A 24,328-nucleotide genomic window follows, 5' to 3' on the forward strand; every position below is an offset into this window, starting at 1 on the left:
AAAGGAGAGAGAGGATCTCCTTGTCTCAACCCTCTATAAACACCAAACTCTTTCGAGGGACTACCGTTCACAATAACCGACATATCGCTCTTAAACACCAATAAATCCATCCACTTCATCCATCTCATACCGAACCCCATCGCTTTGAACATAAATTTCAAGAAGGACCAACTCACCTTATCGTACGCCTTTTCGAAGTCAACTTTGAAAAGAGAACAATTGTTTCCCGTCTTCCTAGCATAATCAACCACCTCGTTCGCAACTATTACCCCATCAAGCAATTGTCTCCCGGGGACAAAAGCGGTTTGACAAGGAGATATGATAGAGTTTAGCACCTTTTTGAGTCTTCCCGCCAAAAGTTTGGTCGCTACCTTATACATGCATCCCACCAAGCAAATGGGCCTATAGTCATCCAATCCCAAAGGATTATGCTTCTTAGGAATTAAAGTCAAAAAAGATAAAGTAATTACCTTTGATAGGGAACTCCCTCCATAAAAATAATTGAAGAAATTGAAGAAGTCTTCTTTAATAAATTGCCAACATCTTTTAAAGAAAAGAAAGGAGTACCCATCCGGCCCCGGGCTTTTGTCTCCTCCACACTCCCACACCGCCTCTTTAATCTCATTGTGAAGAAAAGGTCTCTCCAACTCGTCCGCCTCTTCCTTGCTTAAAGACTTGAACGGTATGCCCTCCAAATAAGGTCTACTAACCTCCGTTTCAACAAATTTCTCCTCGAAGTGATTGAACACCGCCTCCCTTACCTCTTCAACCGATTCCGCCACTCCTTCCAAATGGAGGATCGGACCTAAGTGATTGTTCCGTCTTCTTTGTTTCATCACCTTATGAAAGAAACCGCTATTGGAGTCTCCTTCCTTAATCCAACTCAATCTAGACTTTTGCAATAACATGTTCTCTTTTATCCTTAAATTCCTCCAAAACTTGCTACAAGCTTCCTTTCTAAACTCCATAGTGCTATCGAAGTTAATAAAATCATCGGAAGCAAGTTTGTCATCGGCCAAGTTCATCATGCAAACTCCATCCTCCATTTCCAAGTTAATTCTACCAAACACTTCCTTGTTCCACAATCTTAACTTATCTTTAAGAAGCCTAAGTTTTTCTTTTAAAACATAATCGCCTCTTCCTTCCACTCTCATACTTTTCCACTCGTTCTCCACAAAAGGAATAAAGGAATCAAAACTAAACCATTCGTTGTTGAATTTAAATGGTTTTGGTCCCCAATTCCGATGATCCTTCAAAATCCAAATCGGACAATGATCCGAAATATCCCTATCACCAATGAATTGCCCCGTTACTTCCCATCTAGACACCACTTCATTAGAAACTAAAAAGCGGTCGATTCTACTCATTGCCTTCCCGTCCCCGCTATACCAAGAGAACTTTTTTCCTTTGCAAGGAATGTCCACCAAATCACTTTTATTAATAAACTCCGAAAAAAGTTCCACTTCTCTTTTATTCACCTTCACCGCTCGCCCCTTCCTTTCTCTAGAGTTTTTAATCGCATTAAAATCCCCTCCCATGATCCATTCCCCATCCTTGAATGTCTCCTTCAACTCGAGCAACTTCTTCCATAATTCAACTTTTTTGGTCAACAAACATGGCGAATAAACATTAAGCACATAATAATAGTTATTATCCCAACGAGCTTTAATTCCCAAATAGCCCTCTCCTTTAAAGCTATTGACAACCTCCACTTTGTCGTTCCATAAAATGAGAAGACCTCCCGACCTACCTAATGAATTAGAATAGGAAAATCCCACCTCCGGAGAATACCAAAAAGACTTGGCCAAGTTACTATCCATATTAACAACCTTAGTTTCTTGAATTAAAAACAAGTCCGCATTACCTTTTTTAATCAACGAACTAATCCTCCTTCTTTTAAGAGCATTCACTCCCCCCCTAATGTTCATAGATCCTACAATCATTGGACACAATTCTTAATCTCCTTCCTTACTTCCCCTTTATTAGCTCCCCCTAACTCCAAAGTTTCGATCCTCTCTATAAGATTATTCCTTCCCTCCGCATTCACCACCCCAAGCGCAACTATAGCCGAACATAGTTTCCCCCCAATATCCACTTCCATTAGTCTCCATTGTCTTCCATTGCTTCTAAAAATATCCGATTCATCTTTATGATCGCCATAATACATCGAATAAGAACCACTATTAAATCTGCTGTTAACCTCCAATGAATTACACACAGCACGATTTATGGTGGGGCTCAAAACTGGACCCTTCGTGCCTGGAGCAGAACTCGCGAAAACCTGGTCATTGGTGAGTTTTTTTCTTCCTTTAATTCTTCCTGGCATGCCATTTAACGATTTTAGTCTCAATTTCTTTCTAAATTTCACCCCAGTTAATGACTCAGCCAGTGAAAGAGAGCATCCAACCTTGCTGGGCAATTCGTCTGAGGCAGAATCACCGAGCTTGCCGGGAACTGCGGTGTGAGTTCCAGAACAAACAGAGGCGGGAGCAGACAGAAACGGGCCTGGAACTGAACCAGTAGCAGCAGCAGCGGAAACAGAGTTGTATTGATGAAGAAATGCCTTATCCTTCGCATGTCCGAACAGAACACTAATGTTCCGAACCTTCAGCAAGGCATTATCGAACTCCCCAGGTTCTCTGCCTCCTGAATTCCCAGCCCCGTGATCAACAACGACGTTCTGCGGCAAAGGAATCTTGGCAGCCTCAGAATTCACGGGAGAATAATTCCTAATTATTTCCTCCCTATCCAAGTTCTCCGAGAATTGTTCAATGCTATCCACCGAGTTATCAGTCATACGATCGACATTCCTAAGGCTAATGTCATCATTCCACAGTTCATCCGAATCTGAAGAAAGCTCGGCAGAAGAAGGTTTTTTGGGAATACCTGAAGAGTTAGACGAAACACCCCAATGATCCTCCACTATCGTCAAGCAGAATTTCTTCCCATCGATGATAACGTTGACAGCATTAGGTGTGCGAAACGATAATTGCACCTTGACCAAAATCCTGGCTACGTCGAAAGCGCAACCCTTAGCCGTTCTCTCGTCTAAACACACGAAAGAGCCCCACGACTCAGCCAAGGCCACGAAAAAATCTGAATGCCAAGGATGAACCGGTAAACCATAGATTCTCAGCCACACCTCCCTGAATTCCTCAATCAAACCCGCCTCCCACTTCCTAACGTCATTGAACCAACTCCGCCACCAATCCTGTCCCTCCCCTATTAAATCCAGAATAAAGCCTTCTTCCGATTCCTCGAGAAGGCAAGTATTGCCTCCCATTGGCGTTGCTTTTATGGCAAACACCCCTTCCATCTCCATATAGGATTGAATGTTGTATGCCGTTCCCGGAATAGCCACTCTCCCTACAAAAGCTTTTTCAAACCTTCTCCTGTGCAATTCCGAAGAATTGAAGCAAACTTCCCTATCCGCACCAGACCCAACTTTAGAGTTCGTGTGATCTTGCATGGCTGCGTCCTTCGTAGAGACTCCCTCGACAACATTGGCGAATGAACGATTGAGTGGTACTCCAACACCAAAACAATTGCCAAACTTGTTAACGAAAGGTTGCTGTGTGTCAACTCTGTTAAATTGAGAATGTCTTACCGAGTGTCGCACGAAACCTCCTTGATTCCTCTCAAAACGAGGGAGATTAACGTGAATTTTCTTGTCCCCAATCACCACATTATCCATTCTCACCGCGAGTAACCGACCGTCTTCAACATCCACAACTCTGGCAAACCCGAACCGTTTGCCCAATTTGTTCCTTCTAGGCGAAATCGCCACCTCCACGACATTCCCAATACAACCAAAGAGATCAAACAAGTCTTTCGCACAAGAGACGTCTGGGAATTCAGAAACATAAAACGAAGTCACCGCCTTAGAAGAGTTTGGCCGGTTACGATTCCATCCACCCAATGGAAATACATCCCATCTGGACGAATCCCCCCCAGCCCGTCGAACACGCGAAACCTTCACCCATCCATTCTCTTGCTGAGCAAATCTACGGTCCCTCATCAAACAAGTAATCTGATAGAACGAAGCAAGCAAACCCAGAAAAATCCCAGAAGGAAAATGTCACTGCGAAAAATCCAAAAAGGAACCAACAAAAGCAAAACAAAGCAGACCAACTAATAAACAGCAAACGAGCGATGGGGAAAACCGTGCAGAGCGCTACAAACGGCCGACCCAAAAAGCCCTAAAAATGATATCGAACAGTACCTTCTCAACAAGGTCCCTGAGCCCTAAAGCCAGGAATTTAAACCGAAGATGAGAGAGTACAAGATACCTTTCTAGGCGCCTTCGAGATCCACCGAAAACACAGAAACGCGAGCACGGCGGTTCGCCGGACGGCTACCGGAAAACCCCCTCAAGAAGACGCGCCATCGCCTTCGTTTTGCAATAATTTAGTTTATCTTAATAACGTGAGAATCATTTTATTGTATTAGTTTTCACTATTGTATTAGTGAAAACTATTTATTTTGTGCTAGTTCCGGTTTTTTAATATAAGTTATTTTGGACTTTTTACATATATTAAAAAAAAATTTATTATTGTATTAAATTAAAAAATTACGAAGGTTTTTATAAAATTGTATATCATTATAAAAGCATGTGAAAGATAAATTTATATAATTAAAAAGAGAGAGAATAATAAATATTTAACGATATAATAGAAAAAATATCATTAATTATTCATTAAAATTGTAAAACGACTTATATTGTGAAACAATTTTTTATTTTAAAGCGATTATAATAAAAAATAAATGGAGGGAGTGTTTTTTTTAAATTTGTTGGTGAGAAATGTATTACCTAGGGTGTGTTTGTTTTAAGGATTACAATTATAATTCTTTGAATATTATTTATGGGAATATTATTCCTGAGAATTTTATTCTTATTTATGTGTTTGGTGAGTAATATAATTTTCTGGGAATGTTTATGAAATGTATTAAATTTAATTTTTAAAATAAAAAATAAATAAATTAAAATGTTTGTGAATGAGAAGTTATGGGTGGTTACTTCTTATTCATATGGGAATGTAAGATTCCCACCCTATAACATGAGAGTAGAAATGGACAATATTATATGTGAAATAAATTCCTTAGAATAAAAAGTTCCTTAGGCATAATTTATCGAAACTTAAAAAAAACATAGGAATGGAAAATATTCCAACTAACTTCACCTTGGAATTTTGTTTCTATACAGTTGTAGAGGCTAATGCATCAGTAATATTACAGTTGTGGTCTGTAATTTAAAAACATACTATGGAGTACTGGAAGCTGGTCCAGCCGGTGGAGGTACTGTGTTGAGGCCGGGTGGTGCTGGTTCTCAAGGTGGAGCAGCGGCTACTGGTGGGCAAGCTGGTGCAGAGGCTGGTGGTGCTGAGTCGCTGACTATGCCGAGTCTGCCTGAGTCGCTGAATGCAGATTCTGCCGAAGACAATAACAAAACCGTCGCTGAGTCGGCAGTCTCTGCGGGGCAAGCAGTGCTCATCCATCTTGAGCTGGAGGCTTTGGCGAGGACTCTTGTGTCGGTTAATTTGTGTCCGGCCCAGCAGGATAAACTTGCATGGATTCATGATAAAGATGGTCTTTTTCGGTCTCATCTTGCTATTTCATTTTGAATGGTAGTTCTATTCCTATCGGTCTGGTTAATCGTTTTGATACGGTCTTTAAAGATTTATGGAAGGTGGAGGTCCCGATTAAGGTAAAAGCTTTTGGTTGGCGTAGTTTCCTCAATAAAATACCAACTAAAGATCATCTATTGAAGAGAGGTATTATTGTTGATTCTTTGTGTACGGTTTGTGCACTTTAAGGGAAGTTAATGAAACCTTGAAACATTCTTTTTTGAGTTGTCGGAACGTCATTATTGTTTGGAAGGAGATGGCCGAATGGATAGGTTTGAGCCATATTTGTTTTGAGGATTTGAAGGAGAGTTTTTGGGTTTGGAGTAATTTTTGTAGATCTAAGAAGGTTAAAAAAGGGAAGGAGGGAACTATTTGGCTAGCAATTCTTTGGAGCATTTGGTTGAGGAGGAATGATATTGTTTTTAACAACTCGTCTTGGAATTCAAGAGATGTAGTGTGGAGTTGTAAAGCCCTTGTTTGGAGATGGTCTTTTATCGGGAAAATTATGCGTGTCAATTGTAATTTCTATGAGTTTAGCAATAACCCATTGTTTTACCTTAGCTAGATTGCAATAGGAGTGTAATTTTCTTTGATGGGGGAGTCCTTGTCTTTGTTGTATTTTGTTCTTTGGATTAATAAAATTGTTTCTTGCTTTTAAAAAAAAAAATTCCTACGAATTTAATTTGAAGGTTTTGAGTTCCTATTAAAAAAAGAATCAACTTGTTAGATTTAACAAACTGTATTCATAATGTTTTTTTTGGCTTCCATTAGTCCTAATTGGTTAAGTAGAAAATAGTTTGCAGGATATAATATAGAACAAGAAAGAACTTTGACAACAACTATAAAGTAATAGAACTTGTATATATAAGAACCAATAGAAAAAATGCAATCCAATTAAGTATTGCTAACATAGAGCAAACCCTCAAACTAGGAATGTTAGAAACTTGGGTGCAAGACCTAATAGATATTGCTCAAAAAAAGTGAAACTATAACCAATTGATAATTCAGACTCATTTGAAAAATCATCAAATTAACCAACTAGTTTGCTTATGTCAAAGTGGATTCTTGTTTTGGCACATTCAAGAAGTGTTTGAGTCCACTCGTTAAGGTAAAGTTTGATGTCACACAAGCTCCAAGGAGGCTCAAAGCCTACAGCAAAATTCACAAGTCAAGAGAATCAGAGTGGTTAAAATAACAGAAGAAAAACTATAAAAAAAAAACTAGCAATAAATTAGTGAATAATGAGTTTTCACTCTAAATATAATAGCCGATTTACCTCAACATCACCGATGCTTATCGCCTTCACTTCAAGATCATCAAGAGAAAGGTTCAGTTCTTTCAGATACGAAAAGCAAAAATTAGCCGAAACTTTTTTTACTTTAAGATCGTCTCCTACACCATATAATGCATCTTGCTTCACAAATCCCACAACACCTTTTAACATGTCGAAGTCCCGTGATACCAAGGGTGTTATTCTTGAGCTAGATTCCGATGACTTAGAAATCACTCCTCCAATTTTATAGTCATAATAATATGTAGTGGGACGTGGTAGGACATGGGGAATGTTAAGAGGATGGTTTGGACAATTAGATTGTTGTACTATGCCAGGATTGAGAAACACTGAAGTCGGATCAAAGCTCTCCATACTCTCGTACAAATTACCAACAGGTCCGGCAAAAGAGTTAACTCCCAAACGCTTTACTATGGATCCTAATGGCATGGTAAGAAACCTAAAAATGAAGTCAACAAAATCTCCTTTGGTTTCTGCATAGATTATATTTTTCTGAGATTTACTTTGCATTACTTTAACAACCATTTTCCGGGTGTTGTCATTAGCCAAGGGAGTTTCTATAACAGCGGATGGAATTTGGTTGGGTGGAATGTCTTTGTTTATGGAACTGCCTGCCAAAATTGTATGCGTTAGAGGCTCATGAGAGATTAAGGTATACTTGAGGAGGTTTAACATCTATAAAAAAAGTTAAAACACAAATGGAAAAGAATTAGAAAAATGATAGAATAAATAAATTATGACATAGATACACATCAAACATAAAACAAAGCAATAACATTAATTACCTCATGCTTGCCAATATTGTGTGTGATTTCGTCTAATTGAGTCAAGTCGGAATGGCCCGATTGGATCAACATCTCTAGGGAACTCAACATTGAACTTGGCACGATCTTCAAATCATCAGAAATCAGAAACATCGGTCCATTTTTTCTAACAAATACACCATCTTGGGCATTATTCTGATTCTCAGAATCCAAATTCCAGGCCTCACTAATAGAGGAACTTCCGCGTGTACAAATACAATCAACATTTTGAAAAGTAGTGAACTTGTAACAAGAAAAACAAACAAAATACTTATTTGATAGTTCAGTGTCATCAATAATCATAAACAACTTCGTGCAAAGGGATTCGCATGGATTCTTGGGACGCAGCAATACTTGTTTGCACAGATGGTTGTTCCAAACAACGTCCGAGTCAAGGTGTTGGACAGATTGGTAGAGATTTCTCATGTTATCAAGGAATGGTGATGTTTCTGGTTGCTGTGGTTGGTAATGTCACGCAGCAGCAAGAAGAGGAGTCAGAACATGAGGAAAGAATTCCTCGTCTCAGGCCCAAGAGATATTGTGGAAGGCCCAAACACCTCAATGATTATGAGGTTCCAAAGGGGAGAAAAAAAGGGTAGAATCTACTAAGTATTCTAGAATGTATTTGTTAGTGCTTTGCCATGAGCCACGTTTATTGGCATTTGTAGTGAGTCAGCAAGAGTTAGTTAGAGAACTCTTGGACTACAGTGAAATTAAAGTACTATAAGTAGTTGGGAGCCTCTTACAAATACATTCTAGGCAAGTTACGCCAAAAACAAAGACATAAAACCTAACCATTTTGCGTCAGCAGTTAGAGTAAGTCCTGTTGCTAGCAACAGCACAAGGAAAATTGATGTTAAAGTAATGCAAAGTAAGTCTCAGAAAAATATATTTATGCAGAAGCCGATGGAGATTTTGTTGACTTTATTTTTAGTTTCCTTACCATGCCATTAGGGTCCGTAGTTAAGCATTTGGGAGTAAATGCTATCGCCGGAAGTGTTGGTAATTTGTACAAGAGTATGGAGAGCTTTGATCCGACTTCAGTGTTGCTAAATCCTGGCTTAGTACAACATTTTAGTTGTCCAAACCATCCTCTCAATATTCCCAATGAACTACCACCACTCACTACATATTATTTTGGTCGAAATCTGACTCCTTACTCTAATTATGAAACAAAAGGATTTATATCAACAAGGCGTTATTCGATTTATAATGCTAAATCCTTGATTTCACTTGACCCATGGCCCCACAACATTTCAAAAGAAGGTGTTGTGGAATTTGTGAAAAGAGATGCATTATATGGTATAGGAGATGATCTAAAAGTAAAAAAAGTTTCGGCTAATTTTTGCTTTTCGTATCTGAAAGATCTGAACCTTTCTTTTGATGATCTTGAAGTGAAGGCGATAAGCATCACTGAAGTTGAGGTAATATGGCTATTATTTTAGAGTAAACACTCATTATTTGGTTGCTAATTTTATCCTTTTCTTTTCTTCTGTTATATTAACCACTCTGATTCTCTTGACTTGTGAATTTTGCCGTAGGCTTTGAGCCTCCTTGGAGCTTGTGTGACATCAAACTTTACCTTGACTAGTGCACTCAAACACTTCTTGAATGTGCCAAAACAAGAATCAACTTTGACATAAGCAACCTAGTTAGTTAATTTGATGATTTTTCAAATGAGGCTGAATTATCAATTGCTTGTAGTTTCACTTTTTTTGAACAATGACTAGTATATCTTGCACCCAAGTTTCTAATATTTGTAGTTTGAGGGTTTGCTCTATTTTACTAATACTTAATCGGATTGCAGTTTTTTTCCTATTTAGTTTTTACTATTTGTTTTTATATACCAGTTTTATTACTTTACAGCATGGTTTTAAATTGCGGTCCGCAACCGCAATTGCACCCGCAATATTGCGGATGCGGTTGTCTCCGCAACCGCATCGGACCGCAATTGCGGTGTGATTTTAAAATCTCGCCTCCGGATGTATTTGGAACCCCATCGGACAATTTTCATCATTTGTTTTAAGTATTTTCATCAAAAATCAATATATTAGATTTCTAAAACTCAATTTACTTTTTATATAATGAAAAAACATAAAATTAAGTGTTTCTCAATATAATATTTTAAACACTTCCTTTAAAAAATTCACGCCGCAACGGCCGCAATGCGCATTGCAACAAGCGCAATGACCGCAATCGCAACATCCGCATCCGCAACCGCATCTGCACCCGCAACCGCAATTTAAAACCATGCTTTACAGTTTGGTCTTAAAGTTCTATCTTGTTCTATGTTATATCCTGCAAACTATTTTCTACTTAACCAATTAGGACTAATGGAAGCCAAACAAAACATTATTAATACAGTTTGTTAAATCTAACAAGATGATTCCTTTTTTTTAATAGGAACTCAAAATCTTCAAATTAAATTCGTAGGAATTTTCTTCTTTTCAATTACAAAGTACTCCATCGTATATTTTTAAATTAAACACCACAACTGTAATATTGCGGATGCATTAGCCTCTACAACTGTATAGAATTAAAACTCCAAAGGTGATGTAAGTTGGAATATTTTTCCATTCCTATGTTTGTTTCAAGTTTGGATAAATTATGCCTAAGGAACTTTTTATTCCTAGGAATTTATTTTACATATAATATGGTCCATTTCTACTTTCATGTTATAGGGTGGGAATCTTACATTCCTATAGAAATAAGAAGTAACCACCCATAACTTCTCATTCACAAACATTTTAATTTTTTTATTTTTTATTTTAAAAATTAAATTAAATATATTTCATAAACATTCCGAGAAAATCATATTACTCACCAAACACATAAATGAGAATAAAATTCTCAGTAATAATATTTCCATAAATAATATTCCAAGAATTATAATTTTAATCCTTAAAACAAACACACCCAAGGTAATACATTTCTCACCAACAAATTTTAAAAAAACACTCCCTCCATTTATTTTTTATTATAATCGCTTTAAAATAAAAAATTGTTTCACATTATAAGTCGTTTTACAATTTTAATGAATAATTAATGATATTTTTCTTATTATATCGTTAAATATTTATTATTCTCTCTCTTTTTAATTATATAAATTTATCTTTCACATACTTTTATAATGAATAACAATTTTATAAAAACCTTCGTAATTTTTCAATTTAATACAATAATAATTATTTTTTTTAATATATGTAAAAAGTCCAAAATAACTTATATTAAAAAACCGGAACTAGCACAAAATAAATAGTTTTCACTAATACAATAAAACCACACAACTAATATTTATTATTAGTAAAAAAGACACAAGACAAATATATGTCACTCATACATAAAAAGTGTAAGATAATTAATTTTTTTATTTATAAAAAATACGACACATATATTTTTCATCAATAAATATTTTAAAAAAATAATAAAGGAAAAATACTTGTTACTAATGCATAAAAACACAAAATAAATAATTAAAAGACAAAAGTAAATCCGTTTCAAATCAAATGGCAATACATGAGGTAGATCCACGATATCATAGAGGTAGATCCACGATTCATTATGATTTAAGAAATATAAACTTTTATTGATATGATAATAAGGCATACATGAGAGTGATGATATACGAACACAACATGCAATAATTCAAGCACGTTCAAAGGAAGTGAGTTTCCTTAAATGCTTTAGATACCACACAACGGCGTCATAGTTGTTAGAAGATGAACCGTTTTTGGCTGAAAGAGTGAGGCGGTAATTGGTCCCGACAACAACCTGTGATTCACCTTTGATAAGTTTCTGAAACTCCAATGTTGCTTCTTTTTGCTTGTTGTACTCGTCGACTGCGAAATGGGCTATTTCAATCACAGATGGATCACTGATGTTCTTTATGGGACTCCAACCGCCTGGTAGTGGTATAGCTTGATTCATGGTGGCTGAAGCCAGCAAAATAATGAGGAGGAGAGCAAGGGATTGAAATCTCATGATGTTTGTTTGGTAGTTTTTTTCAAGCTTGAGACACTAAGATGATGTGAGATAGACTTTGTGGAATGGTAGAGTAGTTATATATATTGTACACAAGTTATGCCAGGTTTGGCAATATACTTTTCTCATTTTGAAAATAAATAAAAAGTTCATTTAATTTTATTTTTGAAAATAAATTAAATTTCTTTTTGACCAAAATATTGAAGTCTCTTTAATAATATATAATATTTAATAAATCTATAATTAGTTTTAGAGAAAAGTATGGTCAAAAGTATAAGATTAATTGTCATTCTTGAAAAATGTAGTCAATCACTCCCTCTTTCTATAATACGTTTCTTTGAGATTTTTACACTTTTTAAAATAATGATTAATTATATTAATTTTATTGATAAAATGAGTCTCATTTACTAAAATAAATTTATTAATAATAGATAGTGGAGTAGCTACATGAATTTAAATACAATAAATAAGGATAAATTAGTTGAAAAAAATAAATAATAAATATCACATCGATATTCTAAAGGGACAAATAATTTGAGACAAATAAAAATAGAAAAGAAAACACCTATTGTGAGACGGTGAGAGTATGTTATACTAAAAAATGGCATAATATATTTTCATATTTTTTTTATTTTTTTATCACAAATATTTGTTTAATAGTGTTTGGTGTTTTTTATTTTATTTTAATAAATTATAAAAAAAATTCTAACTTTTTAAGTATCAATAACAAATATTTGACTTTTATATTGTGTACTGGTTAAAAAGTACAGGTGTGTGTGTTCTCTATAGGAGGGTAGGGAGACTCAGGGGCTTTAGTAGGTCTATAACATGATACGGTGGTAAGAGCTTGCCCATAATGCCTGTGTAATGGTGTTTAGTGGTGATTTATGTGTTCTGCTCATGTGAGGTGAGAGGCTCAGCAGGTAACCGATAATACTTGGAAGCAATCATACATGTATAGTAAGTCGCATGTGGTGATTTTGGTCAAGGATATGCGCTTTAGGGCGTCAGAGAAATATCTCCCTAAGCGTCACTACAACAAATAATGCTTTTTATGACGAAATTTTCACCAAATCGCAGGTACATGTGACCGGAGCGCCTTATTTTATTTAAATAATAATTATAAGACAGTTACCTCGGATTTAAATAAAATCGACATAAATGTATGCTTAGGATTTGAGTTTCAATTCCCAGCTCCTTTTATTCAATGTTTTATATAGAACCAAAAAGGCGTCTTTTTTTTAGATTTTACGACAGATATGTTTCCTCAGTTTTCTGTAAAACCGAGATAAAAACTCCCTATTTATTATTATTTTGGCAACCAAAAATGCGCCTTTATTTTTTGCAGATTTTACGGGATGGTTTGTTACCTCGATTTTTTAGATTACCCGATATAAATACTCTTTATCTTTTTAATTCCTTTAGTGTCTACCTAATAAATTTTTGAGCCCTAACGAAAGAACACTAATTCTCCAACCAATGAAAGAACACTTCTTCTCCAATGAGTCATAGCGAACGAAAACATTCTCTCACCGGTAAGTTATTATTGTTCTTATTGTTGTTGTTGTTGTACTCCATTACTGTTGTTCTTGTTATTCTTGTTGTTGTTCTCCATTACTATTGTTCTTGCTGTTCTTCATTACTGTTATTCTTGTTGTTCTTGTTCTCCCTTACTGTTATTGTTGTTATTGTTCTTCATTAATGTTGTCTTGCATATTTTTTCAAAAGGCAATTGGATTAAAGAAATCGCACTAGGGGTGCAACCCTTACAACACTATTACACCGATATGAAACAATTTAGGGGAGCCATGAACCAATCAAAGAAACTAGATGAAGGAGAATACATGTTCTTGCTAGCTAACCAACTCCAAGAATAAAACATAACATTAAAAAACACGACATCGAAACTATAGTGGCCTTGCTAAAAAATGATGGTGTTCCTCATGCACCAAAGACTCCACGTGGTAGCTATCCAAATAGTATTTATCCTTCTCCTATCGTTTATCGAATTCATCTTAGATTGTAATGTTCCAAAATCCATGAAATCCTCCAACGTGATATGGGAAGCGATTCCCACCCACGATTGGATCCTACTCCACATCGTCTTGGAAACGTTGCAATCAAAGAACAAATGAGCCAACGATTCCGGTTGATTCCCACAAAACACGCACGAAGAATCGGAGGAACTAAGGACAATACCCCTTGATAACATTAAATCCTTTACCGGTAGTCTTGCTATCAGAAGCCTCCACACGAAGAAATGAATCTTAGAAGGAAGAGGCAAACTCCACATAACTGTCAGTAAACCTATGGTCGCGGGCTGCCAAGCGTTATTCTTTTTCATCGAGAGGGCCTTTGCAATGCTTGCCACCGTGAAGAGACCGCTGCTCTCCAATCTCCAACTAAAAAAGTCTTTGGCTCTACTGTTGTACTCCATTGGCTCGTCAGTTCTGTTTTCTTCGCCTAGGCCACTGCTGCCAGTTGCAGAATCAGGACGGAATGCTGCTGATCAGTGCATATTTATGCACATTCTCCTATATTTTTACTTAGGCATTTCTTTACTTTACCTTGGTTATTTTTCTATTTTAATGTGTTTTTATAATTTAGTTTATTTTTGCCTTTATTTGATTTTCGCACTTAATTTTCAGCATTAGCAGTCTGCACTAAAATGATCATAAGTGGAGCTCCGGGAATCCGATTGAGGAGTCCTAATAATCGCCGGAAAGCTAAGAAAAAGAGCTACAACTTTCGTGTTGGAGTCAAAGTCAGATTCGGAGCGCATATTTTCCAGAATTTCGTTTGAAGCTGCAGCATTAGTTTTATTTAGTTTTGGATCATTAGTTTATGGGCTTGGGTTATGTTTTTGACCCAGTTTGAGTTAGTAGAGAAGAAAACCTTATTTTGTTTTATAAGGGTTGGCAGCCGCTAGAATAGGAGAGACCTTTTTTGCCACAAATTTCACTTTTGGTTTGATGATTAGAATGAAGAACTAATTCCCGAAGGCAAATCCTGATGCTTATGGGTTCCATTGCTTTGAGGTTATTCTAATACTAATTTAAATTCGATTTCTATTCAATTCTTTTCTATGAAATCATTTGCTTAATTTGATTACAATTGTTTGCTTAATTCGATTGTTGTTCATAGGATAGAATTGATTAAATTCGATTGTATGCATGTTCCTAAATTTAATTGCGTGTTATCGTTTGCTTAATTCGTTAACTCGTCATATTCTTAACCGTTTGCTTAATTCGGTAAACAGGAACATAACTCGTATGATTTTGATAAGCGCTTGTCTGATTAATCTCATAATCGAATAGGATCGAAGCCGTTTAGGGATTGGTGTTATTATAACCGATGATAAGTCGGAACCCGAATCAGTAGGATTAGCCGTTTAGCTTATTTTGATAATCACTTATTTTACTTTGTTTTATAAATTGATTCTAAAACCATAAACCCCCAATTTCATTTATATTAGTTAGTAACGAAACAAGAATCCTTGTGAGAACGATATCCGAGTTGTCGTTACCGTTAAACTATATTTTCAAAATACTCGTTTTTGATCCGCGCGCGACAGCGGATCAGCTGCCAGTAAGGAACCCAGCTGCTCCCATTGATCCCAAACTATGATACTAGCTTCAAAAACCGAACCTAAGTCATCAGCCCCCATAAACCTTTGAATATTCCAATCTCCCGAACTATCAGCCAATTCAAAAGCTTCCGAAACTGTGCACATTTTATTGGACGACAAGTCAAAGAGATCCGGAAATTTCAGACGAAAGGATAGATCTCCACACCAAGTACTAAACCAGAACAGGACGTGATTACCTTTGATGAAATTACTTTGGACATGACACGAGAAACTTCCTTCCTCGGATTCCTCATAAACTTCGTTTAATAAAACGTCTCTCCACCATGCTGAGTCTTTCACATTGCTGGCTTCCCCATTCGGCACCTGAACTTTGAGCTTCGGATCTTTATATCTCACCTCCAAGAATCTACTCCAAATGGCGTTGTCTTCCGTTAGAATTCGCCACTTCCATTTAAGAAGAAGCGCCTTGTTAATATCGCCCACGTCTCTAATTCCCAAACCCCCTTTCTCTTTCGGTTTACAAACAGTTTCCCAATTGACCCAGTGATTACATCTTCTGTTAGCATCTCCACACCAGAGGAATTTACTGACAATACTTCTTAATTCGCTTAAGACCTTCTTAGGCGCCTTGAAAAAAGAAAACGTGAAAGTCGGAATCGCATTTAACACCGCATTGATAAGGGTCACCCTGCCACCATAAGAAATGTTCCTGCCTTTCCATGTTGACAACCGATCTTTTATTTTATTGATCACCTTCACCCACACCTTCCGACTCTTAGGATTCGCCCCCACCACTATCCCTAAAAAAGAGAAGGGAACCGCTCCTCTTCTACACCCAAGAAAACTCGTGGCAGCATTCATGAACCAATCTCCCACGTTGACTCCATATACGTTACTTTTGGAGAAGTTAATCCGCAAACCCGAAACAATTTTGAAACCTCTAAGCAGAACTTTCAAACTCCATAAGTTATCTCTTGAAGGCTCTCCTAGGATGATAGTATCATCCGCGAATTGCAAGATATCCATCCTCACCTCTTCCCCGACTATGAAGGGTTTGAACTCTCCCAAGTTCACCGCTTTCCTCAATCCCTTATGCGCCTTGAAATCTTTCGTTGGACTACCATTCACCAAAATGGACATATAGCTCTCAAAGACACACTCATCCATCCACCTCCTCCAAAGCTCACCAAAACCCATCGCATTGAGCACATGCTTAAGATATTCCCAAGCAACCGAGTCGTACGCCTTTTCGAAGTCAACTTTAAGAAAGAAGCAACTCTTTTTGTTTCTTTTAGACCAATCAATAATTTCATTTACTAATAACACCTCGTCCATCATATTCCTTCCCGAAACAAACGCGGTTTGGTTAGGAGACACCAAACTACCAATCACTTTTTTTATCCTATCGGCCAATACTTTTGCGATAATTTTATAGAGGCTCCCCACTAAACATATCGGACGGAACTCGTTCAAGCTTTGCGGATTTTTAACCTTCGGAATAAGGGCTAGCAAGGAGGACTTGATGGACTTCACTAACTTGGCTTTTGAATGAAAATCAAAAAACAACTTCATAACATCATCTTTTAAGAGCTCCCAGAAGGTCTTAAAGAATTCTACTGTGTACCCGTCCAGTCCCGGGCTTTTGTTGCCATCACAGGACCAGAGTGCTTCCTTAACTTCAACTTCCGTGAAAGGGCTTTCCAACATCATTCTGTCCGGAACAGACAGAACCGGCCAGCCAGCATTTTCAAGAATTGGTCTCGTGCTCACCTCCTCTTCAAAGAATCCACTAAAATGATCAAAACTGAAATCCTTCACCTCAGAAACATCCTCCAAACTGCCCCTGTTAGTAGCTAAAGAGTACAGCGCCTTGCATCCTTTCCTACTTCGGAATGAGTTGTGAAAGAACCGAGAATTGCGGTCTCCTTCGGCAAGCCAAGTCTGCCTAGATTTTAAGCGAATGAGTCCTTCTTTCTTGTTAAGGCTCACCCAAAAATCCTCCACCGCTTTTGCCCTTTCAATAACCACTTTCTCCGGCGCGTTACCTGCAAAATGAACAAACTCATTATTGAAAAATTGGATCTCCTTGCTAGCTTTATCTATGGAGAGATCGATCCACCCGAACACGACTCTATTCCACCAAGTCAGCCTTCCTTTCAGCACTTTTAACTTTTCCACCAAGCAAAAATCGCCTCTTCCCTTCACCGTGATTTTCCTCCATTCCTTTTCCACAAACTCTAGGAAATCTGTGTGATTCAGCCAAGAATTATTAAATTTGAAAGTCTTTGGGCCCCAATCCTTCTTGTTGTCTTTTATCCAAATCGGAGCATGATCGGATAAGTCCCTGCTCCCTATGGTTTGGCCTGCCACTTTCCAGTCATCTATGAAACAGGGAGACAGCAAGAATCTGTCAATTCTACTCATTGCCTTGCCGTTGCTATTGAACCATGTGAATTTGCCTCCAATGGTTGGAACGTCCACCAACTCCATGTCAACAATAAAACCCTTGAAACTGTTAATCTCGTTACGGTAACTTCTACTGGATACTCCTATCCTTTCCTCAAGATGAGTAATGGAATTGAAATCCCCTCCTAAACACCAAGAACCCGGAATATTAGAATTTTTGAATTTAATAATTTTCTGCCAAGACCTTCTTCTAACCGTGTTATCACAGGAAGCGTAAATATTGATCAGGTAGATCCTCTTTCCATTCTTCTCCACACACAAACCCAGAAATCCTTCGCCCCTAAAGCTGAAGCGCAGGTCGAAAAAGTCCTTTTTCCAAATAATAAGAATACCTCCCGACGTGCCACTAGCGTCTAAGCAAGACCACTCTACCTCACTACTTCCCCACAGCTCCTTTACCGTGCTCTGGTTCATGCCGCTTAGTTTTGTCTCCTGAATAAAGCTCACGTCTACGTCATCTTTTTGAATCAAAAACCCTACCCTTTTCCTCTTGGCCCTACTTCCACCGCCTCTAATGTTATAGGACATAACTATCATGAGTACCTGTTTTCTGCCCCCTCTTCTGCCCCCTCTTTATTAAGCCACCGGATCGAATTCCTTAGAAGTATTAACAATACCCAAGTTGTTCATGGATCTCCATAACCCTCTCGACATATTCCCCAACTCACCTTTAATCAATCTCGAGTTGCAACTCCTAACGTCCGTACTATCTAAGGAATCGCAGGAAACAGAAACACCACCAGACAGAAAACCACGGTGAAGCCCACTAGAAATCAAACTTGGGTTTGGGGGTGGCGGTTCATGGTATAGAAGAAAGCGGTTGCCCACCGGATGCACGAAATCCTCCACCCTTGAGCCCAGATGTAGCACTTCCCTCATCTTCCGTCAAACCCTCTTTGAATTTTTGATCCTATTGCACTCTTCATCGAAAGTTCCTCTGCTGCTACTAATAATTGCTTTGCTACCTGTGGAACCAATACTCCCTATTTTTTCAGAACAAGTGGAGTTTTGGGCCGTCTCAATAGATGGTAAAGAACCCTGTGCTCCTTCCGGCCCAGAGAAAAGATTAGGCCCACTGAGAATGGGTCCATCAACGGAAACTTTTTTAATGTTCTGGTGGGAATTAATAAAGATACCACCTGGTCCCACCACTTTTGCCACGTCGTCATTTCTTTTCAACGAAGTAGCGCACTCTAGGTGGCAGGCTACTACTCCAAAAGAATTGGTAGAAATGCTATCTGATTGACTGTGGGCCTCTTGTCTCTGTGCAGATTTATCCAAAAAAGTGCAACTGCAATTAATGCCTGCACCTTCATCCAACTTTTGAACAACGTTTGCAAAAAGCGAGTTGTCTTTACCGCTGACATTCCTGGGCACTTCATCTTCCCCGTCACGTCCACCATCAAACCTTGCATGGGGTTTCGAGCTACGTGTTGACCTCCCTAGAGTGTATCTCTCCGCCTCCCGTCTACTTTGTTCCGATGAAAAAGAGCGCTCCTCGAAATCACTCTCGGAACTTCCCTCCCCTTGGGACTGCTCTTCGAGTTCCTGCCTCAAGAAAGGTTCTTCTATTATCATTAAGCTTATCCATCTTCCATCCACGCAAGCATTCACCTTGCTTCTGATAGTGACCAGGGATTTGGTGAAGATCATGAATGACAAAACATCTAGTCTCGCGGTAAACCGTCCCAGGAAATCAAATTGTTTGTTGAGAAGCATTACATTGGGTTGTTTTAGGTTTTGGTGTTTTGGATTATTAATGTACAAACTGCGTCAAGAATCAATGAATATGATAAAGACTTAGACCTCTCCAAGATAATTTAATGTAAGTTATACTTTTCATTTATGAAGCATTTCCTTTATTTTTGTTTTGGTTTTATTCAGATTTAGTATATGATAAAAGCTGATAGATTAGTGTGTATGAAACATAGAATGAAACTCCTGAATTAGTTGTAACCTTAAGCTGACATATAAGAAAACATAGAATAAAACTTTCATTAAGTAAAATTATAAAAAAAAAGATATTTTTTTATTAATCATATCTAAATGCTCTGGCTGATAGAAAGTTTGACCAAATATAACATTTTTTATTAAGTAAAATTACAAAAGGGATATTTTTTATTAATCAAATCTATTTACACTCTCTTTGAAGGAGTGTCCAAAGATATATGCAAGGGATGGGTATATGATAAACGTTTTTGATTCTAATATTGGTTGTTTAATGTATGATATCATTAAACAAGCTATAAGTCTAGTTTGTATGTTTATGACTAAAAAAACATCATTACGAAGTAGTCAAGTGGACTTTCAAGTACATGAAGGGTACAAGGGGTCCCAATATCATGCTTAGAAGTGAACATAGTGATCCTTCAGTCGTAGGAAATGATATAAGGTCTATAATAAGATATGTCTTTACTTTAGTAAGATGGCATATTTGTTGGAAATTAGTTGAATCCATGTTGCTTATGTCGATAACTAAATACGAGTACATGGAAGTAGGTGAATTTGCCAAAGAAGACTTATGGCTTACATGATCAGTGAGTGTTGAACAAGGAGGAGTTGAGTTGCGTTGTAATAGTCAGAGTGTCATTTATTTGAAAATTAGTGTTTATTGATGTGTTAGATTTCATATGATAGAAGTTACTTACATTTGGATATATATTACTCCAAAATGTCCATATTTCATAGAATGCTCTAGATATCTTAATCAAAACAATCATCAACGACAAGTTCAAGCATTCCTTAGACTTGTTACAGTCTCAATGTTAATTAGCAAGTGCACCTCTCTAGTTGTCAGAATGTGATCGTCATTAAGAAAGTCTTCTTAGAAGTTTTATATTCACCAAGGTGGATATTTTAGAGTATGACTCATAAAGTAAAAACATAGCAATTTCAACATCAATAAGACATCTACTTGTGACTACAAAGCAAGATATTAGATGAGTATAAAAACATAGCAGTTTAAACATCTATAAGACATCTACTTGTGACTACAATATATATATATATATATATATATATATATATATATATATATATATATATATATATATATATATATATATATATATATATATATATATATATATATATATAGGAGGGATATATTTACTCCAGGAATAAGTTATTATCTCTTATTCTAAATCTGAACCATTGATTCTTCTCAATCTAATGGTTAAAAATAATAAGTAATAGTTTTCTCTCTCCACATTTAATTCCTTATTTTTTTTAACCATTAGATTAAAAAGAATTAATGGTCAAGATATATATACTTAAAGAATTAATGGACCATTGCATTTGACTCATACATGTCTGAAAAGCAATTGTTTGTTGTGAGAAGGTGAGAAGCCATCCGCGCGGTACAAGTTGAGGAGTATTTTTTTAAAAATGAATCGTATTACAAAAATAAAAAGGAATTATAACTCTTTTATAGTCGTAGAGATAAATACTATATGCCGAGTCATTTCGACAAAAATCGATCATATTTATTGTCTTTTATTTTTATTTCTTTAATCTTCTATATAGATTTTTGTTCTAACAAATTATTCCTTGAGGGTACACTAATATTTATTCATATATATTAACATATCAACAAACTCATGCAAAATTTTTATCTACTTGATTCTTATGCTTTACCCACATTCACAATAGAAATCAACACATTTCCTACGTTGAGGACGGAAACACAAATTTTTTGGACAATGCCACCAATGTTTGCAAAGAAAATAACCTGATATGTAAAAAAAATAACATACGAAAAGTTACTAAACGGTGACGAAATTGTGTCCGTAGATAAATAAGATTATTTGAAATGGCTTAAAAAAAAACTTACCTCCATAGATTTCAACAAATAGAGAGAGAAAGATTATCAAACCATAAACAATTTTGGGAATTTGAGTCATATTTTTCTAATTTTGCATGAAGAAAATAGAAATATGTTTGATCATTTTTAAGTTTCATTTCTTACTTTGTTAAATTTAAATATATAATTTTTACCCCTTAGAAATTGCAAGAAGCCATGTACAAAAATGGAATTATTTATAAATGTCATAATAGAAAATATAACTTTATATTATCTTTTTAAAAATTATATTATCTTTATAACAAAAATGGAATTATTTAAAAAAAGAAAAAAAAAAGTCCCCCAATAGAAATAGTAATACTCATGATGAATATTGAAAAGAATTGATTGGAAAGAAAATGCATCAAAAGTTCCTTTGATGTTAGCATTTATTTTAAATTAAAAGTTTCATATGATAATTTTTTTGCTTAAACAATTATATGATCAAAGCTAATATCGAAGATGTAATATGTATGGGTGTGAATTGTTTTCATTGTTATATATTTTATTTTTTAAGGATATTTTGATTTTTTATGGATATAATTTTGACCCTTGAGCGAGTTTAGGACCATCCAACCCTTCGGTTTGAATGAGATGATTTTAACTTAGTGACAACTACTTTTCTTTTAATTAATCAGTAACAAGTATACCAATTACTCCTTGAAAAGTCAAGTTTTCACAAACTAGCCATGATTATTAGGATAAAACTACTAGAAAAATAAAGAACAATAATTTAGATCTCAGAATAATACAATCCAATACAAGGAACATGATTCATTCCAAGAAAAAAATTGGAGCCAAATGAATGACAACAATTCCAAAAACATTAAAAATTCCAAAAGAGTGATTTACTCTCACTTATACATCAATGTTGTGGGTTTGATATCCTAGATTATATGATAATATCTAACTTCATATGCAATTACTACTAAGAAAAATATTTCTTACCTCAGTTGGGAGAAATTATGGGTTTGATATCCTAGATGGCTAGATATGCCATTTATTTAGAAAAATTGTTTAAGTTTAATATATTCACCTCCATTTCCTAAATAAAGTGTAATGATTGGTAAATTGAAAAACTTTTCAACAATATATGGCTTTGAGTTGTGGAAAAATATCAGAGGCATCAGACTTATCTTTTTATTGGATATAGCCAAATATATTTAGAGAAATTGATCTATAAATATTAAATAATATAAGTAGTCATCTAAGGATCTAATAGGAGCAGAGCCCCATACATCACTGTAAATAAGTTTTATGGCCTATTGCTTATAATACAAGAAGAAGTAAAAGAAAGCATATGGCTTTTGGAACTTTAACAAGAGGTATTCCCTCTGTCCATTATTATAAGCAAATATTCTCTTTTTAAGTTTATTGAATAATAAATGTATTTGGTCTTTATGCAAACAAGATACATTCATTAGTCAATAAACCTAAAAAGAGAATATTTTCTTATAATTCAGGCCGGAGAAAATACATGGTGATGAATTGGTCAACTTGATTTGATGAAGGGAAATAAGATGTCTCATTATTCTTTCACTAGGATGGCCAAGAATATGGTGCTATGGTGGATGGGATGAGAAGTTGATGAATAAGGTCATTGGATAGTTGATGGAGTGAGGTAGATGGCAGAGTTTGTGGCTACGCAGTGTTAGAATTTCGGGTATGATAATCCTGGATAACTTCTAAGAATCGTGTTCGTACACTTTCCGAACAAAGTATTTCGACCCTATTCTTGCATGGGTTCACGAAATCTTTGTGGGGATAATTCTCGAAGAACAATCTGTTTCTGGAAAAAGAGAACTGATCAGGAATGTAGAGAGAAAGTATAGTTTTTCGTGTGTCCAAAATCGAGGCCAAATGACTCCTTATGTAGGAGAACAATAACAGAAACCGAAAAGACACAACTGTTCAGTGGGACCCCAGCCAAGGGATCTGCCCCTAGGACCCCGACGGGGCGCTGCCTCGTACCCCGCCAGGGGCTCCGCCCCTTGGAACCCCGTTTCAATTATTCGTATTCAATTACACTTTGGCTCGACGAGCATGCACTCCGCACTATCCTGACTTGCTTCAAGCTTAACGCACAATTGCATCGGCCTCTAGTAAATCACATTACTACTAAAATACATTGATGATACTAAAATCACCAACACCCAGTCCTTTGAGAAGAGGCTCCATTGTCTTCAAATCCTTCACCAAAAAATAATCAGAAAAATTCAACGGAAATAGGGTTAGTTTGACACAATAATGATACAAATAACAAATTTTTTGAGATATTTTGAACATGAAGCACTTGGGGTAAGTATAAGTTTTGAATTTTTGTGGGTAAAACAAGTTTACCTATATGAGCAATTGGAAGAGTGTTATCGTCTTCTTTATTTGATGAAGGTGAATAAGATGTACAAAGAGAAGCCGGTATTTTTTTGTACTATGGATCAAGGTCGTTAAGTGTGTGGATAACTAAATCAATATCATCTAATGGTGAATTTATGACATCAGGTTCATATGAAAGTTCCTTGATGTCGTGTAGTTATTATGTGACATATTTGGAGCCTTTGTTGTATCTTGTTAGTCACACCTTGAATTGCACCTTTCATGCTGGAAAATTCGGGCATGTTAGTTGGATGGAGGACTGGGTGTGTGGAACAATGACATTGGTGGTTTTATTAATGAAAAAAAATGTGGCTAGACATATTGAAAGGTTTGAATAGGTGTTGTTATGCTAACAAGCAG

At 36.3% G+C, this 24,328-nt stretch overlaps 2 protein-coding genes and 1 long non-coding RNA gene across 3 annotated transcripts; 1 reads left to right on the forward strand and 2 right to left on the reverse strand.

Annotated features, from left to right (window-relative positions):
• Positions 1 to 6,671: 6,671 nt before the first annotated feature.
• Positions 6,672 to 8,516, reverse strand: LOC131604246 (uncharacterized). The gene is made up of 4 exons (XM_058876702.1): positions 8,487 to 8,516; positions 7,701 to 8,174; positions 6,901 to 7,590; positions 6,672 to 6,773 (listed from the first exon to the last, which is right to left on the reverse strand). Exons 1-4 carry the CDS (start codon positions 8,514 to 8,516, stop codon positions 6,672 to 6,674), a joined length of 1,296 nt encoding a protein of 431 aa, XP_058732685.1.
• A 146-nt stretch (positions 8,517 to 8,662) lies between these two features.
• LOC131604247 (uncharacterized) lies at positions 8,663 to 9,361 on the forward strand. The gene is made up of 2 exons (XM_058876703.1): positions 8,663 to 9,142; positions 9,260 to 9,361. Exons 1-2 carry the CDS (start codon positions 8,663 to 8,665, stop codon positions 9,359 to 9,361), a joined length of 582 nt encoding a protein of 193 aa, XP_058732686.1.
• An 11,595-nt stretch (positions 9,362 to 20,956) lies between these two features.
• Positions 20,957 to 24,328, reverse strand: LOC131606305 (uncharacterized). The gene is made up of 3 exons (XR_009284803.1): positions 23,936 to 24,328; positions 21,587 to 23,785; positions 20,957 to 21,484 (listed from the first exon to the last, which is right to left on the reverse strand). It is a non-coding gene; the product is annotated as an uncharacterized LOC131606305 (long non-coding RNA).

Source organism: Vicia villosa, linkage group LG5, assembly GCF_029867415.1.
Source record: "Vicia villosa cultivar HV-30 ecotype Madison, WI linkage group LG5, Vvil1.0, whole genome shotgun sequence".
Taxonomy (NCBI): Eukaryota; Viridiplantae; Streptophyta; class Magnoliopsida; order Fabales; family Fabaceae; genus Vicia; species Vicia villosa.

Coding starts and splice junctions, on each gene's coding strand:
- LOC131604246 (XM_058876702.1), bottom strand. CDS start 8,516: ATGGTTAGGTTTTATGTCTTTGTTTTTGGC. Junction 8,175..8,486: donor TTTATGTCTTTGTTTTTGGC/GTAACTTGCCTA, acceptor TACCAACCACAG/CAACCAGAAACATCACCATT. Junction 6,774..6,900: donor TAAGCATCGGTGATGTTGAG/GTAAATCGGCTA, acceptor ATTTTGCTGTAG/GCTTTGAGCCTCCTTGGAGC.
- LOC131604247 (XM_058876703.1), top strand. CDS start 8,663: ATGCCATTAGGGTCCGTAGTTAAGCATTTGGGAGTAAATGCTATCGCC. Junction 9,143..9,259: donor TAAGCATCACTGAAGTTGAG/GTAATATGGCTA, acceptor ATTTTGCCGTAG/GCTTTGAGCCTCCTTGGAGC.